At 33.2% G+C, this 18,886-nt stretch overlaps 1 protein-coding gene across 6 annotated transcripts in view; it reads left to right on the plus strand.

Annotated features, from left to right (window-relative positions):
* The window catches only part of Vps13a (vacuolar protein sorting 13 homolog A), a 252,336-nt gene that overhangs the window by 120,544 nt on the left and 112,906 nt on the right, over positions 1–18,886 (plus strand). For all 6 annotated transcript variants that reach the window (XM_087183513.1, XM_004862535.4, XM_087183514.1 and 3 more), the window contains exons 34-39: positions 2,769–2,916; positions 6,324–6,474; positions 14,481–14,608; positions 15,088–15,257; positions 15,976–16,193; positions 16,973–17,205. In XM_087183513.1, the coding sequence (XP_087039639.1) occupies positions 2,769–2,916; positions 6,324–6,474; positions 14,481–14,608; positions 15,088–15,257; positions 15,976–16,193; positions 16,973–17,205 (1,048 nt within the window). The remainder of the gene's footprint in view (positions 1–2,768; positions 2,917–6,323; positions 6,475–14,480; positions 14,609–15,087; positions 15,258–15,975; positions 16,194–16,972; positions 17,206–18,886) is intronic.

Raw genomic sequence — 18,886 nt, forward strand, 5'->3', positions numbered from 1 at the left:
AAGTTTGTTGACAATCATTTGACTCTTCAAAGATACTAACAATTTGATACATTTGTTCCTTTTTATTTTATTTGCATATATATTTAAGTAAAATTTTAATTGTATTACATTTCATCTTGTTTCTTTTTTCCTTAACAATATGCTAAAAGTATTTTTCTACTGTTATTTTGACTCCATAATATTTTCTTAGTACTTTTTGTTCCTTAGGTTTTTAGAAATCTATTTGTCTTTGTTAGATATTTAACTAGCTTCAATTTTTGCGTTATTATAAATAACAGTATAATAATGATGGGTATTTTTGTTCATCTTTAGGATGAATTCCTAGAAATATAATCATTCAATTATTGTGTATAACCACCTTATCCTGAAATAACTTTAAAATAATTGATATTCAAAAATTCAGCTTAGTTTCTACTTCTTAGCACATAAAGACAAGTATTCATATTTATGACTCCTTGTATTTCAGTTTATACACTAATCCAGTTTCTTGAATGCAATTTAGCAAATATTTATTGATGAGATGACATGCTACTCATCTAAGCTAAATACTGGCAGCAGAGCAAAGAATAATATGAATTTAGTCCCTTCCCTTGTGAAGCTTTTATTCAGTTGAAATTATAAATAATATATACTGTTAAAATGCATCATATTAAATACAATGATAGAAAAACTTAAAGGTATTTGTGGGAGAAGGTAAGTGAAAGTGCCTAACCCTCATGTATTGAATAGTACTTATCGATAAGTGGGTTTTTTTCTACATGAAGTAATCTCTTTATGGAGCATTTATGCTTCTTATATTTTATCTAGGAGAAACTATTTATCAAAATAGTAATCCAAGTATTTATTATAATAAAGCATTGGAAACAAATTTTTAATAATAACTGTAGTGTAGCCTTAATATAATGCATAACCATTAAAGTTTGCACATGCAGTCAGTATTCCTCCATAGGATGAGTGTCCAACTTTTTGGCTTACCTGGGCTGCATTGAGTGAAGAGGAATTGACATGATCTACATATAAATATATACTATAGTTAAATGTATATAAGTAACAAAGCTTCCTTTGTTAAATTTTTCATTGTAACATGACATACACAAAAGGGGGCAACATAAACCCAAAATTAGTAGGATATTTGACTTTAGTTTTGTGAAAGTAATGGAACAGTGTCTTTTGGTTCATTTGAAATGGACTCTGTGTGGTTCATTTTGAAAGTAGTTGGTCGCAAATATACATACTGCCAGATAGCAGTGACATGAATAAGGCATGACCATGAACTTCCGAATATTTTTCTGTGGAAAGATAGATCTTGTAGAAGTCTAGTAAAGAGATATTATCAAAATTTTCTTTGAGTTGAATGTCTAATTGCAATCATGTACATTCCAAAAATTAATAAATACCAAGTGTTTATTTTTCTAGTATTAGTGATGCTGTATATCTAATTATAATAATATGAGCACAATATTATTGATACATTTTAGTGCTTCCTGTATCACAGCTGCTAAAGACTATATGAACTTATTATTTTATTTAAAAAAACAACAACAACAAAAAAACAAGTCTGGGGCTGGGGATTTAGCTCAGTGGTGTGGTGCCTTCCTTGAAAGTGCAGGGTCCTGAGTTTGATCCCCAGTACTGAAAAAAAAAAAATCTGAGCTTCATAATTAAATATGAAAACTTACATGCCTGGATAACAGTAATCACCAGCGTTTACAGGCACACACACATGTAGGAGGTTGAATTACTTTTATAGTTAATTGCTGTGTTTAGTCAACTCATACAAGCAACACCTAATACATTCTACTGACTGGTAAATGCCGGAGACAGAGTTAGCACTGCACTGCACACTCACCTATAGAATATTCTGTTGTTACCTCTACAATGAACACTCAAATATAATTGAGGTATATGACTGGGTGATAGAGTCATACAAACAATCATATGTTAAAAGTTTATGATCCCATGAGGCTGCATTATTAGCTGTGGAGAATTGCTTGCAGTCCATCAACTGCAGGTTGGACATGCCTGCTCAATAGGGTTTTTAGATTCCTTACCAGCATTAGGCAGAGATTGCAGGCATACATGTATGTTTAAATATAGTGTCACTTCATAGTCCATCCATGAAATGGTTTGATACTGAGCATTTTGAGAGATCTCTGATGACTTCCATATTTCTCTCCCATTGTGTAAATAATAGCCAAAATCATATAGTCATGTCTTCATATCCTAAAGATTTGCTGCCACCTAAAATATAAGTACAATATTGAAGAGTAACCTGTGGAAATTGTCATTTGAAGGTACAAAGAAAGACTTTTATGGTCCCGTAATCCTTGAAAGGGTTCTGTGACCTGCTCTTGTCTTCACTCCTGAGCATCAGTTCTGTTTTTATAAGTGCTTGGAAAGGCAAATATAGTCCACTTAATGTGAAATTGTACATAACCAGCTATTATTTGGATCCACAGAGATAGAAATTTCTTAAGGTACAACTTCATTTGAAGGGGATATGTGTTCTACATATCTAAATCAGCAAATTAAAATGTTTTATAGTAAGGTATTAAATAATGCTTCTTTACTGATTATATAAAAATCTTATTTTAAGGATTTTCTAATTGGCTTGTATATTTTTTGACATTTTTCATCATATTGTTAAATCCTATTTTTAAAAAATAAGGAACATTTCAGTTTAGAGAAAATCAACTGGGTTTAATCTTCCTTTTTTCTTATCTGAATGTATACAAAACAATCCAAAACAATTTTGTTTCTACTTATAGGTCTGAATTTATTAATGGTGAATACCAAGAAGTACTGGATCTACTACTGCCATTAAATCTTGAAGTGGTTGTTGAGCGAAATTTATCCTGGGATTGGTACCAGGAAATTCCTTGTTTTAATGTAAATGCTCAGTTAAAACCCATGGAGGTAACTTTGTAGCTGTTTATTGATTTCTATTTTGTTTGTTGAAAAATACTCCCTCAAAACATAAGAAATTTTGGGTGAAGAATTCATGTATTATCAGCTTGGTCAGAATTGAAATAGTATCTTCTTAACAGACATGTTAAGCTAGGCAGACATGCAAGTTTTCATATTATCCAACTTGGACTTGAATTCATTTAATGTTTTCCATTTATTCTTTAACAAATATTTGAGTTGACTGCCTCCTGTCCTGAGCTAGATATTGGAGGTACTATGACAAAGAAGCTACAATGTCTCAGACTTCATGGAATTTACCAGTCTAAGCCAGATGATGGTGGTCTGGGATGTGCAGTCGTCAGATAGTAAAAATAATTATGAGGCAATTCATGAAGGAAACAAATACTAGTCAGTATATTAGTAGAGAATTAGTGGAGAGATCTAGGGTGGAAATATTGATTTGGGAGTCATCAGTATATGATATTTAAAGCCATAACAATATATGAAATAACCTAGAAAAAAGTATTTAAAGAAGAGAAAGTCCTAGAAGACTAGAGAGGTTGTAGGTTAAAATAGCAGATGTTGTCATTGCTTTAAGTATAGCTTTTATCTGCCAACTGGTTGACCTTGCTTCACAGATCTCTAATGGAACAATCACAAGTTCATATTTTTTCTGTTGACTGAATGGAAATAGAAACTGTACCATATGCTTTACTGAAGCACAGCAAAATATAGTTGCCTACTTAAATGCTCTTTCCTCCTTCTACTCCCAGTTTCCCTATTTGTCTCTATTTAAAAATTTGTTCTAAAAGTGAGAACCTTCATTTTAGAGATTTCTGACTTAAATCAGACATATTCAGAGATTAAGCTGTCAGTTGAAATACTTTCTTAGTGTGTAAGATAATGTGGAAGCTTTATAGGGTCAGAAATAGAAAGTATCTTCTTAAGATAAATAATTAAAGTTTCTTAAAAAGAGCAGATAGAAATTTGTAAAATAAAAGTAACATATTCCACCCAGCTTGTTGTGGAAATCCTTACCCTACTTGGCCCAAAGCAGGCAGATTTTTGTGCAGCAAAAAGAATACTGCATTCTCATTCTCTTCTCCTGGGGAAATTCAGGCGCAGAATATTCAGAATATTCAGGTGATGCTGTAGACCACCTGCAAATGCTCACTGCCTTTTGAGGCAGGTTCACTAGGAAGAAGTTGAATCTTCCCCACCCCTAATTGTCCTGAGTACAAAATATGCCTCATTTAAGGACATATCTGTTTAACAACTGTTCAGACTTAGGACTGAGGCATGCTCTTTGGATTTAAGACCTGCCTCTCAGAATTATGACCTATCTTTTTTGTTATTAGTCCTGTACATCTTGATTATAGAGCCTCTGTCTTTTTTGTACAGTATGCCTTGTTTATAGTACTATAATTTTTACGGATTGTACTGTACAGTACTGTAGTTTAATGTTATACATTACAGTACTGCATGTAAGAGCTATGTAAATAAAAGCAAAAGTCATCAAGTTGGAGTTTCCTTTGACCATTTCTTTGTTTTGAATATTGTACTGACATACTATAATAGAATCCCCTATTTAGCAACCAATTCAATTAACAACTTGGCCACAGGAATGGAAATTTTGTCAGTAAATGAGGAATGTCTGTAATCAGTGGCTCTTGCAGCCCAGTCTAGAGCCCACATACTTTGCTTGCTCCCTCTTGGGGCTCATCCTTTGTGTCAAGGAGAAGCTGGAATTCAGTCTAGTCTAATGAATCAAGACCAAGTGCTGTTGCAATTGGTAATTCTGACCTGTAGGATGTTTCAGGGTTATGCACCCAGCCTGTTCTGACATTTAGGTAGCTGCCGTTGTAGGATCCTTACAGTCCTTCCAACTTCTTCCACTCACCTCCTGACAAGAGTGAAGAGTGATAATTAATATCAGCATTTGAGGGACATTGACTATATATGTACTAATTGAATTTGTTTAGAAGTTTTATTAAGAGTTTATATGTTTCCAATGGCTGCTGCATAATAGTCACAAAGTAAATGTCATGAATAAAAGGATGAATGAAAGTTTATAAACATAAGTAGTATGAATAAGGTACACATTCTCTTACTCTTAAAAACTAGATTAGTATATCATCTTTGAAGTTCAGTTAAAAAAATGTATTTATTGAGAATAAAATTATCCCTTTGGATTATAACAATCAGAAAGAACAGTTTTAACAAACTTAGAAGTGAGCCAGAGTAATTTAAGAAAAGTGTCCTGATTAAATACATCAGTAGATTCTTTTTTAAACAGTTGCTGTTGCATTATATCAGTGTTAGGTGTGTGAATTGATAGGGGTTTGTTTTTTTTTAAGAATTGGTGCATATGATTGTGAAGGCTAACAAGTTCAAAAGTGGCAGGATGGACCAGTATGATATTTATAAAGGAAAGGGTTGATGGTGCAGTAATCTGAAAGTAGTTTGACTGCATAATTCTTGCTTAAAGTAGATCGCTCTTTTTTCTAGTGAGTGCCTTCAACTTATTGAACGAGGCTCACCCGTATACGGTAATCTGATTCACTTAAAATATACTTATTTAAATGTTACTCTCACATAAAAACATACCTTTACAGAAATACTTAGAATATTATTTGACAAAATAACTATTGTGTCCAAGCTAAGCTGATACATACAATTACCCGTCATCATACCTTTTAAGATAGGTCTTATGATATTCGTTTTAGGCTGAATTGAAAACACATAGGGTTTGAAGTTAGCTCTTTGCGTTTTTTTGTAAGTGTATGAACGGAAATATGTCACTTTACAGTTTAGCTTCGACTTCATTTAAATTCAGGATTATATTCTATATTATATTCTAGGGCTATTGTGAGGCTCAAAAGTAATTATATAAAACATATGAAGTTTTTTTCATTATACAAATGTGATATATTGTTTTTATTATGATAAAATGTGCTTACTGACCAAAAAAGTCTGAGGTAGTTTGATGACTGCAGTTTAAATTCATTTCTAGTGTAAAAACTCTTCAATTATTTGGTACATTCATAACAAATAGTTCATTGTTCATAGCTTCAGTATAGGTATCTAATTTAGTTCTGTATTTCATAAGCTACTAAAGATCACATGGTCATTTAGAAAACTATTCAGTTCATAAAATTCTTTAATGCTTTAAAAATTGGGGGGTTTTTGTTTTGTTTTTTTGGTACTGGGGATCGAACTTGGAACCTTGCACTTTCGAGGCAGGCGCTGGACCCACTGAGCTAAATCCCCGGCCCTTAAAAAATTGGTTTTATAGAGAACTGAAGTAAACGCTCATGTTTCTTGAATAAGAATTTTAAATACAGGAGGTAGAAATGTTTAAAAAAGGCACATCCTCTGGGTTTATTTTTTTTCTGAAATTCTGTGTTTTTTAACAGTTCATTCTTAGTCAAGAAGATATAACAACTATTTTTAAAACATTGCATGGAAATATATGGTATGAAGAAGGTGTTAGTGCCTCATCTGCTGTAACTAAAGACCAAAGTAGTAGTACCAGTGGAGCCACTAATGCTTCACACCATTCAGGAGGTATGTTCATAATTCTAAATCAGTTTCACCTGCCTCTCTTTTTTCCTCCTCTTTCTTTCCCTCTTTCCCCTCCCTCTTCTCCCCTCTCTTACCTTCATCTCTTCTCACCTTCATTCTTCTCTTTTGTCTCTTCTCTCTTCTCTGTGTTCTTCCCCATCTTTCCCTTGTTCCTTCCTTTCTCTGGTTTTGGTAAAATAGGGTTTATAAATCTCTTTCTAATCAGCTAATCTCATTTAGGCATTTCTAAATTACCTATGTTATTAGTCATTCTGTTGATTTTTTTTTTTTTTTTCAAGTCAGAGTTCTTAGTCCTCTTGTAACAAAACATCCTTATTGTTTGTTCTTGTTTTCCCAAATTCCCTCTAGGTTCTTACTTTCAGTTTTTCCCTGTCCTTCTCTTTGTCCTTCTCCTAGTATAGGATATATCTCAAAATGAGTATTTTATACTGATACTATTAGAATATTAGAGGTCTGAAGAGAGGATGATCATTGCAGATGAGAGGTTTTAACAAATGTAGATATAGATGGGTGGGAAACAGAGTAGAAGGAACCATAACTTACAGACACTTTTTCCAGTGTTGGATCCAAGGTGCAATGTGGAATGCTGACTGGGTCCCGAGTTCATCACCAGCACATGGAAAATTGGGTTAGTTAGAGATGCTAGGATTATTTTGAGGCATAGAGTAGAGTTATCCCCAATCTGGTATTTGAGAGGATTCCTCCGCTCTACCTACCTTAAAGTAAAACCTACTAATCCATAAAACCCATTTTTGTAAAGACCTGAGGTATGACACAGGTTAACCATTTAGAGGACCTTAACACAGAAACAGCCTTTCATTCACAGTATTATAAAAAAAAAAACTCCATCCTTACTAGATAGGATGCTCTACCCTATTCTTTATTGTAAAATAAATGGTCAAATATGAAGAAAATCATTAGCACACAAGCATGAAACAAAGATAAACACAACAGTGTTTTCTGAATGAAATAAACCAAAGAAAAGAGACAAAAACTCTGCTGTTTTAAGAGGATTAGGTAATATAAGAAATGGATCCTGTGAGCACCAGCAGCCCCACAAGGGAAGACTTCTTGGAAATTGAAAGTATGATTGCTAAATTTTGAAACAAAAACAATTGGTATAGGGTTTTAATATAAGTATTTAGTTGGAACATACAGTTGAATTAAAATTTCATTGCACAGAGGAGAAAAAGAGAGGAACAGACAGTGAGATAAACTAAAGAGTGGTGCTTCAGTTCAGAAGAGCCAGTTCTACAAAAATAGTATTACAGAAGAAAAGAATTGAGAAAATAGAAAAAGATTTCATAGAAGTAACAATGTTAAACAATCTAGACCTAAATATTGAAGCCATCTCTTAGATATAAAGAAACTACTGAGTTCTAAGCAGATTAGGTAAACCAAGATCCCCCCACCCCCCCACATCATTCAAACACATTTTCATGGAACATCAGGATTGAAAATTAAAAATTTTTAGTATTTCAACAAAAAAGAAACAGGCTGCCTGTTAGAGTGTATTGGAGAAATGACTGGATGATTTTTTCTTATGTGTTGTTGCTACTTTTTCAACAAAACTGGATGAGATTGACCCTAAAAAGAGAGTGGAGCAATATTTGAAAATTCTAAGAAGTATGACTTTGAAGTTAAGTTTCTATACATGGCTTAAACCATCATCAAAAATGTGAAGACAAAATAATTCTCAGATTGTTAGTGATTTAAAATTTATTGAAAGCCCCCAAATTTACTCCTAAAATAGTTTAAAAATATATTCTAGAAAGATAATCTAGGAATCCAGGAAAAAGGAAAATGGAGGATTAAACAACAGTGATCTTATCAAGAGATGCATCCAAAATGATTTGTGAATAGGGTAGAAAGTAATTGATCTTCATTTAAAACGATCTCAGAATACTTTGGAGGGGGAAGCTGCTGGAATAATCGTTCAAAAATAGCATAATTCCACATGAAATGTGTGATGATGAGTTAATTACATTATATAAATGATATATAGAAAGGAAGACATGTTTTCTGTTTTTAAAGAACTCTAAACCATGGTGCAGAAATGAAATGGAATACATTTTGCATGATTTTTGTGGCATTAGAAGGTGAGGCAAGGTAATCTTTTCATTATTGACCAGTGAAATTACAACAGCAAATGCAGCATTATAATAAACTGCAAACCTCTTCATTGAAAAATATTATGTAGTCAACACATAAGAAGAGGAGCATCCTTGTTGCAATCCATTGAAAGTCCAAGAAAGACAATGTAAATAAGAAAATAAGTGTTATTAACAGTCACTATATAGAAGTAAAAACATAACTGATAAAAGCTAGAAAGAAGAAGATGGGAGAGGTGGAGGAAATGGTAAAGGTTTAAATAGTGGGGATTACAAAGATAAAATTGATACAAGAAGGAGCAGAGGTTAGAATGCATCTGATCATTTTCTTCTGAAATTTTTTTACATGTACATTAAAGTAGAGGGAATAAAATCATGAGCCCACATGTACCTATCACCTAATTTCAGCAGTAGCATCATTGGCTGCTTTTTGTTATTCTTGTAACTCTTCCTTCCTCTTACTTGTCTTCACTAGATTATTTTAAAATAAATCTCAAGTGTTATGCCATTAATTGCTATTTATTTATAAGCAATAATGTCTTTAAAATATAATAGTAATATCACCTCTAAAAATGAGGCATATTTCCAAAAAGCCCCACAGAACTATACAGTTAAGATTTATATTTCTTCTGGTTGTCTTATAAATATCTCTTTACAAGTCCATTCACAATAAGATTTAATAATCATAAATTTGTGCCTTTCAAATATCAGAGCTTCAAAACAAATGCAGCAAAAGTTGACAGAATTAAATATTGAAGCCTCATGAGACTCATAATTGGGGATTTTAACCACAGCACTCTTAGTAATTGATAGGCTATAGAGAAAAAATTAGAAAGAATATAGAAATTTGAACATGGTGATCAGACTTGATTTAATTGATGTTTATAATACTATAGTCAGTAATTGCAGAACATAGTTTTTTAAATTATGGAATGCAACTTAGTGGTGAAAGAAATTTGCTGTGAAGAATTAGGAAAGAAAAAAGGTATAGCATCAAAAATGAAATATTCTACCTCAAGAAACTAGAAGAACAAATTAAATCAAAGTAAATAAAAGAAAACAACAGTAAAAATAGAACAAAAACTGACTAAAGAGAACAGATGAATCAAAAAATAAAGGCTGGGTGTAGTGGTACAAGCCTCTAATCCTCACTCAGGAAGCTGAAGCAAGAGGGTCACAAATTCAATACTAGCCAGAAGTACTTAGTGAGTTCAAGTCCAGCCTGACATAAAGACCCTGTCTCAGAAAACAAATCAAAAAGAAGTAAAAAATTATTTTTATTGGAAAGATTAATAAAACTGATAAACCCCTAGCAGGATTAATGATAGAATACAAATTCAGAGAATCAGTTTTAAATAGATTACTATAGACCATTGCTCACTAGTGGATATTATGAGTAATTATATGTTGGCTTTCTGTCACTAAGACACAATATAGTGGTACCTCGCTTAATAAACTTGATTTTTACCATGATTCTGGTCACAAACCAAGTTGGACAAGAACTGAATCAAATTCAGTGGTTAGGTTCAGTGATGACTTTATGGAGAAATTTCATTCGGTTCTCATCCAGTTTGTATTGTGACCAAAATCTTGGAAAGAACTGAATTCGTGAACCGAGGCACAACTGAGGTGTATTGAACACCCACAATTTAAATGAGGAGAGGTTCAGTTTGGCTCATCATTCCAGGATATTTAATCCATGGTTGGCTGGCTCTGCGAAATCATGGCAGAAGAACATGGTAGAGCAAAGGTGCCTAGATCATGGCCCCCGGGAAGCAGAGCAGGAGAAGAAAGGGCAAGGGACCAAATATATCTCATGTTGACCATATATGGTCAAGCCTCTTTACCCATCCAGATACTACACTTGATCTTTGCCAAAAGGCCAAGAAGTGATCCATTACTCCTCCAGAAAGACTCAGAAGTGTGCTTTACTAATCTCTAAGGCAGTTCCCAGTTATGACACAATTATGCTTAACAAAGTAATTTCATGACAATAAATTCTACAATGTGGATGAAATGTACACCTTCACTGGAAAGCAGGAATTATTAAACTGACTTGAAAAGAAATGGAAAATTTGACTAGACCTGTATTTATGACAGGAATTAAATTTCACTGTTGAACTCTATTTAATAATTTTTCACTTTATGATTTACTTTTGTCAAACTATCCCACAACACATCAGATTCCTTTATATGAGTGTTACTTTGACCTTACATAACAAATCATTAATGGAAAACACTCCAGCCAAAATCATATTCTCTAATCTTCAAATGATCATCAAGTCTTCCTAGAGTTTGTTTGTTTGTTTATTTGTTTATTTATTTATTTATGGTGGTGCTGGGTCTGTTTTGGCTAGTAGCAGTGCCACAGCACCAGTCTCTAGGTGCCTTGCCCCATTGGACTGCATTCCCACGACGAATAAATTTGGGTCCTGCATTGGCACAGACCTCTCAGAGCCAAGCGCACCACCCTTCCCCATACAGCTGTTCTGCTACTGACTTTCTTTTGTGCTGGATGTAGGTGCTGAACCTATCAGATATTTAAGAATACCACTTTTACACAAATTCTTTTGGAAAAAAAAGGAAGGGAATACTTTCCTACTCGTACAAAGCATGCATTACCTTAGCACCAAAATTAGAAAAGGAAATGTCCTGGAAAGGTTGTTAGATACCAGTAGTTACGGCTTGTGTCTAGATGTCCCTTCAAAAGCCTCATGTGAACATAGGTGGGCTTCCAGAGGTGGCTGGATCTAGAGTGTGTTGTGCTGGGATTGAGTGTGTGATGCTGAGATTGAGGGTGCATGATCACTAAATTAGCCCACTGATTGGTTTGGCATAGTTCTGGGTGTGGATAACGGTAAGGCTCACCCTGGGTATGCGTGATGCCACTCGAAGGATGGATAGCCTGGAAGGGTTAAATGGGAGAGGTCACCTCCTGTTGCTGCTTCACTACTTCACTGCTTTGCTGCCTTCTGTGTGCAAAGAATTGTTTCTCCTCTGCTCTGCCACCCTGCTTTTGAGCCAGCCTACTATGGACCGAAACGTCCACAAACTGAGCTACAGTAAACCTTTCTTTCTTTAATTTTGGGTGTCAGGTATTTTTTGTCACTAACAAGAAAAGTAACTAGAAACCAGTGTCCATCATGAACACAGACATAAAATTTCTTAACATATTAGCATAACGAATCTAGTTATAAGGATATAAGAAAAGTTTACCTTGACAGAATTATCCTGAAAAGGAAAGTTGGTTTAACACTTGAAAAATCAATTCATCAGACTAAAGGGGGAAAAGACTTAACAGCTCCAAAAGGAAAAAAAGTTTTTGAAAAATTCTCCTATTCATGATAAAACTAGAAATATCAAAGAGGTATACTTTCTAGTGAAAAGTTTAATATTTCCACCCTAAAAAAGAATGTCCATGCTTACCATTTCTATTATTGTTTGGCTAGCAGACAGAACAATAAGGCCAAGAAAAGGATTAATAGGTCTGGAGAGTAGAAAGGAATACCATTTCCTTATTTTCTCAGCTTGATCAACTACACAGAAAAGCCTAAGAAGTCTCCAGTTAATTCTAGAATTAAGAAATGAATGTAACCTTTTTAACAAGGTAAAGTTCATATGTAAATATTTTTATCACTAACAATTGGAAAGTAAAAATTTTAAATACTCTCTGTAGTAGGGTCAAAATCATATTTGGAAGGCAGTTTAATAAAAGTATTGCAAGACTTCTACACTGAAAAATACCATGTACTAATGAGTGAAACTGAATGGGACTCTAATATATGGAGAGATCTGTCATGTCTGTAGAATGAAAAAAAATCTCAATATTAAGATAACAGTCCTCACCATATTGATTCTATAGATTCAACATAATCCAAATCAAACTTTATTTTAATAGAAATTGAAAAATTGTTGGGCCGGGGATTTACCTCAGTGGTTCCGGCGCCTGCCTCAAAAGCGCAAGGTCCCGAGTTCGATCCCCGGTACCAAAAGAAAAGAAAAGAAAAAAAGAAATTGAAAAATTGTTTTTAATATTTACATGGAAATAATAAGAACTAAGAATACCCAAAAATTCAGTATTGTGAAAGTACTAAGAATTTACCCTATCTGATGTTAAAACTTGCTATAAATCTATAATTGAGTTGTATTGGCAAATTTTAGACATATAGAATGGAAGAAAATAGAGGGTCTAATAGATACATAAGTACGGTCATTCGATTTTAAAAGAATGTGTTGAGTAAGGAAAAGATAGACTTTAACAAATGGTGGTGTCACAACTAGGTAAACATGGAAACAATTGAACCTTTTCGCTTCACAGCATACACACATTGAAATAGTTCAAAGATATAAATTTAAAACCCAAAACTTACAAATCTTGGGAAGAAAACAGTAAAGATTATTCTCTTCATTGACAATGGGATAGCCAAAGATATTTTAGGTAGAATACCAAAGCACTAATCATGAAAAAAAATTTTATACAATAGATTTTATTTAAATCTTCATCCAGTTGGTATCAAGATACTTAAGTTAATCTTTGCCTCAGACTTAGAGACATAATTGTGATACATGTATTTGACAGTGTTCTTATGTCCAGAATATATTAGCTGTAAATTGGTAGCAACTTTTTAAAAACAAAATGACCAAAAGATTTGGAAACTTGAGAGAGGATGCTGTGTAAATGTACAGTAAGAACATGAAGAGTTGCTAGCTTAATTATTAGGAAAACTTCACAATTTACCAAGCTAGTTAAAATTTTAAAAGATTGACAACAACAAATACTGATGAGAAGTAGAATAGCTGAAATTCTTACATACTGCTGATAGGAATCTGAAGTCATATAATGGAGTATTGGATACACAGATGTATATACTTATCAGATCTCTTTAAATTGTTCATATAAGATCTATATATTTCACTGTAGATTTTATCTCAAAACTGGCATCGTGATATTTGTGTCCAGATTTGACTAGAATGAGAATTAGAAACTTGTGTTTTGATATCCCATTTAATACATATTATGTACATATAATGCTTTTTTGAAAATTTAAATGTAAAGAAAACAGAATTTTGAATTCTGATGAGTGGAACAATTTTTAAAGGTTCCTAAAATATCTTTGTCTTAATTATTTTTTTTTAAGAGTAGGAAAAATTTGTTGAGAGAAGCTCGACAAAAGCTTTTGTCTGATAGAGACAGAAGGGGAATCGGAAAGTGGGTTGCCTGCCCACCCCACTTTTCAAAGATGTTTTATACAGCAAAGCCATGTGGTGAGGCGGGTACAAAGTGGGGCAAAACTATAAGACCCAATGGAAATTTGCAAGGTGGCCATGAGGTGGGACAAAACCATGACCAACCAACACAAGTACAGTCACCCAGGTAATATTGATTAAATGGCGATCAAATGGAAAGACAAATCATATACAAGGAATTTCCCATTTAGAATATCAATCACTGCTATCTATCTCTAGGGGATAGATAATGCTAACCAGTGAATGTGCCTCAGTTGTTCTCTATGTTGGCGACTTTGGCTTAATTTTTAAAGTAAAATTTGAATACTAAACTGTAAGGTACTTTACACATGCTTTTTTACTGTATTTCCAAAATGAGCCTAGTGGTTACTTCTGGTATTCCCATTTTACAAAAGTGGAAATAAAAGTGTCCAGCAGAAACAGAAGTGCTGAGTGTTTAATCAACATTCCTAAGTTATTATAGAAACAATCCTAAGCCAGGAATTCTGCATCTGAATTTTCTAATCTTTTTAATTTATTGACTTATTTCCTATACCCATTTAGTTAATAATTCTTTTGTCTATTTCAAGATTGTTATAGTGAGCTACTTTTCATAATTTTTTCTTTATTCAATAACTTCAAATTTTCAAGGAGCAACTGTGGTGACAGCTGCTGTGGTAGAAGTACATTCACAAGCCTCTCAAGTTAAAACAACACTGAATATAAGTTTCAGAACTGATTATCTCACGATGGTACTGTATAGTCCAGGTCTTAAACCGGTAAGTTGAGAAAGAAAAGAAAAGATGTTTTTATTTGTGAAAAATTATGTAGATGAATGTTTATTAAATAACAGTTGGTATTTCCATGTGTGTTTTGTCATCTGTGTTCCTCTGAGAAAAATGGTTGATCTTTTCACTTTAATAATAATTTTAAGCATCTCAATTTTTAAATGTTATATTTCATGTAATTAAAAGTATGAAAAATAAATATTAAAATTATTTTTTTTGAACTTTCATTAGAGAGCCCTTTGAAAATAGAAAATTTTTTATGAGGTGTGTAGCTCAGCGGTGGTGTGTGAGCTTAACATATGCAGGGCGTTGGGGTCAGTCCTCAGCACCAAATACACAAAGAAGAAAAAAGTAACGAATTTTGATGTTTCTTATAAACAGACACAATAATTTGTAGTAGGTCTTATCATAAAATATGCATTAAAGTTGATTGTTTTGTGTAATTTTTGTATGGATTTTCTCTTCCATAGGCTTCCTTTTCAGATATTCGTGATCCTTCTCTACAGCTTGCTGAATTTAAATTGGAAAATATTATAAGTACTTTAAAAATGTATACAGATGACTCTACAGTTTCCTCTTTCTCATTAAGAAATTGTATTTTAGATGACAAAAGACCTCATGTCAATAAAGCAACTCCTAGGTATGTATTGTGTTCTGAGGTTAATTTTTTCATTTGTTTGGTGGTAGTGGGTATTGAACGTAGGGCCTTCACATTGAGCTACATCCCCAGCCCTTTTCTTTTCTCTTCCTCTTCCTCTTCTCTTGTCTTTTTGGAAAGGGTCTCACTAAGTTGCCTAGGCTATATTCTGACTTGCAGTCCTCCTGCCTTTGCCTCTCAGAGAACTGAGATTATAGGTGTACACCACCATGCCTAGTTCTTCTGAATTTTCACTTGAAAAATGGTTGATATATTTTATACAATTTATTCCCAAAGTTTCAATTTCTGAATACATCTTAGGATCTTCAAAGCTTCAATTCAGTCAAGTCATGATACTCATTTTAAATAAAACTTGAAATGTCCTGGTTCAGTTGTGTGCTATTCTTACTGGCTAGTTGATGAATAGGTTGAATAAATAGAAATAATTAGTGCAATTAAATGAGAAATGTATAAAAATTGAGAAAAAAAACGTGCTGATATTCAAAATTAATCATTTCTTAAGTTTACATTTTCTAATTTATGAAATGGCTGTGCTCCAGAAGTTTGTAAGTCCATTATTTGGAGGACTTCCCAAGACATGCCTTCAAGAATGCTTATTTGTATTTAGCAAAAAGGATAAAAAAAGTCTCGTAAGTTTTATTGATGTATTTGGTTGTTTGTAAGTTACTCTTACATAGGAATTGTTATTATTGTTTTTCAGAATGATAGGACTAACTGTTGGGTTTGACAAAAAGGACATGATGGATGTAAAGTATAGGAGAGTCAGAGATGGATCTGTGACTGATGCAGTCTTTCAAGAAATTTATATTTGTGCAAGTGTGGAGTTTCTGCTGACTGTTGCAAATGTCTTTTTTGAGGCCTATACCACAGGCAGTATTGTAGAAACCACTGTTCAGACATGGACTACTAAGGAAGAAGGTTAGTTATCAGCTAAAATATTTAATATCTATATTATTGAAATGCTATATCAGCATTTTACTTGGATTAGCCTCAGATAAGATCAAAAGTAAATAAATAAAAATCTTAATTTTTCACTGTAAGAGGAAAATCTTAATGTATTTTCTGGGACGTAATGTAATTTGCAGTTTTTTGAAAGTGCAAATGTATATTGGGTTCAAAATTATGAGACCTACATTAGGATAACTATTTCTCTGCAGGTGGTAGTTTGAACAAATTTGCTGGTACAAGAAAACAAGCGAGGGAAATAATGGCGCAACTACTCATTTTTATAATTAAAAATAGTATTTTAATTTAAAGAATTCATTGATTTTTATTAAATTATTTATAGCTTTTAACTTGACATACAGTTTCTCTATATCTTTTTACATGTTTCATTCATTGTGATACAGTAGAAAGAGTGCCAGGTTGAGAATTGAAAACTACTAGATTAGATTCCAGCTCTGCTATTAAATAGTGTAGTTTTCCCTCTGTCATTTAAAATGTTATTATGCCTATAACTTGTATTCAAACAGCTGCAACTTAATGGTAGAGTGTGTATTTACGATGCCCTAGGTTCTAGGTTCTATTTCCAGGACCGCAGAGAAGAGAGTTGTAGAGGATTCCTTTGAGATCTAAGCTTCTTTAATTTTATCTTTTTACTTAGAGTGAAGCAACATTTTCTTATAAATAGTAAATTATTCAAAAGTACTATATATAGTAAATGTTTATATATTAAAACATTTTTCTTTCTATTTTAGTACCTTTACAGGAATCAGAGAAATGGGAAATTAACATTTTTATTAAAAATCCAGAAATTGTGTTTGTGGCTGACATGACAAGTAATGATGCTCCTGCCTTAGTCATTACAACACAATGTGAAATTTGCTGTAAAGGTGACCTTGAAAACAGTAGAATGACTGCTGCCATTAAAGATCTCCAAGTCAGAGCATGCCCATTTCTTCCAGTCAAGAGAAAAGGCAAAGTCGCTACTGTGAGTTTACTATTATCTGCTTAATTATAAAGCATTTTGAATTTGCTATATACCACATTAGGAAATGAAAATTACCTACATTCTTTCTAACCTTCCTATGTACAACACTTTTCTTTTAGCTTAGAGAGCCCCATTTAAAATGGTATTGTACTAGTTTTTTCTTTTTTTACAAAACATTTATCGATACATTTTAGATACACATAATGATAACATTCACCATAGGGAATTTGTACCTATACTTAGTATATCTTACTTCTTTGTTTTTGAAACTCATGTTTTTCTAAATGCTCTTCAATATTTGTGTTGTTGGGAATATTCTCACCAAGAAGTCGGTTTCACTTTGACACTTTTCAACTAAGATATTACTCTGATTTTCTAACCATATCAATTTCAAGCTGTTCTTCAATCTTTAAGACTTTCTACCAGTTAGTGTTATTTCAGTTTTATTGTTTTAATTTCTTATTTGGATGTTTTTGCTTAGATAAGGTGTTTTTGATAGTCTTCATGTGTCTTAACTTTCTTATCGCTAGGGCTAAGTATCCAACACCCACAAGTTAAAGGAGGAAAGGTTTATTTTAACGCACAGTTTATAGAGGTTTCCATCCAGTCACCTAGCTCTGAGGCAGGGCAGCATGCAGAGGGGCATCACAGAGGAGAAACAGTCCTTGGCAGAGCAGGCAGGAAAAAGCAGCCAACTTGGCTTATATCTTTCCCTTTACACAGTAAGTCCCGACTTTTTAATGAGTTTTGTTCAGAGAGAACATTTGTAAGTTGGATTTGTTCTTAAGTCCAACAGAGTCTTATATGACTCTTTGTCATTTGTGTCCTTTGACACAAATATACAATGCAAAGCTTAAAAATACCAAACACACACAAATACTGTAAATAAACTATTTTTAGTTAACTTAAAATGGTGATTTAGGTTTAGGGTGAGCAACCTTCATGATTTGTTACATCTGTGAATATTTGTAATGCAAATGTAATGTAATATTTGTAATGTTCGTATCTGTGAACGTTCACAGTTTGAATGTTACTAAGTCAGGAACTTACTGTATTTCATCCAGGCTACAAACTGGGTGCCACTCACACCCAGGGTGGAGCTTCCCATTGCCTACCCTCAGAGCAGTGCCTACCCAATCATTGGACTCATCTGATTACCACACCCTTAATTCATATTCATATACCCTTAATCCACATTAACACCCTAGATCCAGCCACCTCCCAAAAGCCCCACCTATGAGCACATGAGGCTTTCAGGGGACGTCTAGATACAAGCCATAATACCATATGATGTATTTCCTCCTTCAGCTGTTTCTTTGACATACGTCATATTGAAATTTATTCTCTAGTAACTACTTGGCCTCCCTCTTCTTCAAAACTTTTAAGATTCATTTTTTTAAATTTACTTTAATTTTAAAAATACTCAAAATGTTTAGGTTTCTAAAGGAGTAATAGAAGCATCAACACTCTAGGTTATCAAATAGAAATATAAGCTGTAATTTTGTTTTAAGTAAGTAATATATATTAGGATATAATATAGACTGTTGCTCTGGTTTGCAAGGTTCATCACTAAGAAAAAAAAGGAAATAGGATATGGAAGGCATACTAATTCTTTTAAATTATGACCTAGAATTTTAATAATATATTTTCTTCTGGTCACATCTTTTTGGCTTGAACATAG

Source organism: Heterocephalus glaber, unplaced genomic scaffold (genome assembly GCF_053883595.1).
Source record: "Heterocephalus glaber isolate CG9 unplaced genomic scaffold, H.glaber_assembly_v1.0 deba00001481, whole genome shotgun sequence".
Taxonomy (NCBI): domain Eukaryota; kingdom Metazoa; phylum Chordata; class Mammalia; order Rodentia; family Bathyergidae; genus Heterocephalus; species Heterocephalus glaber.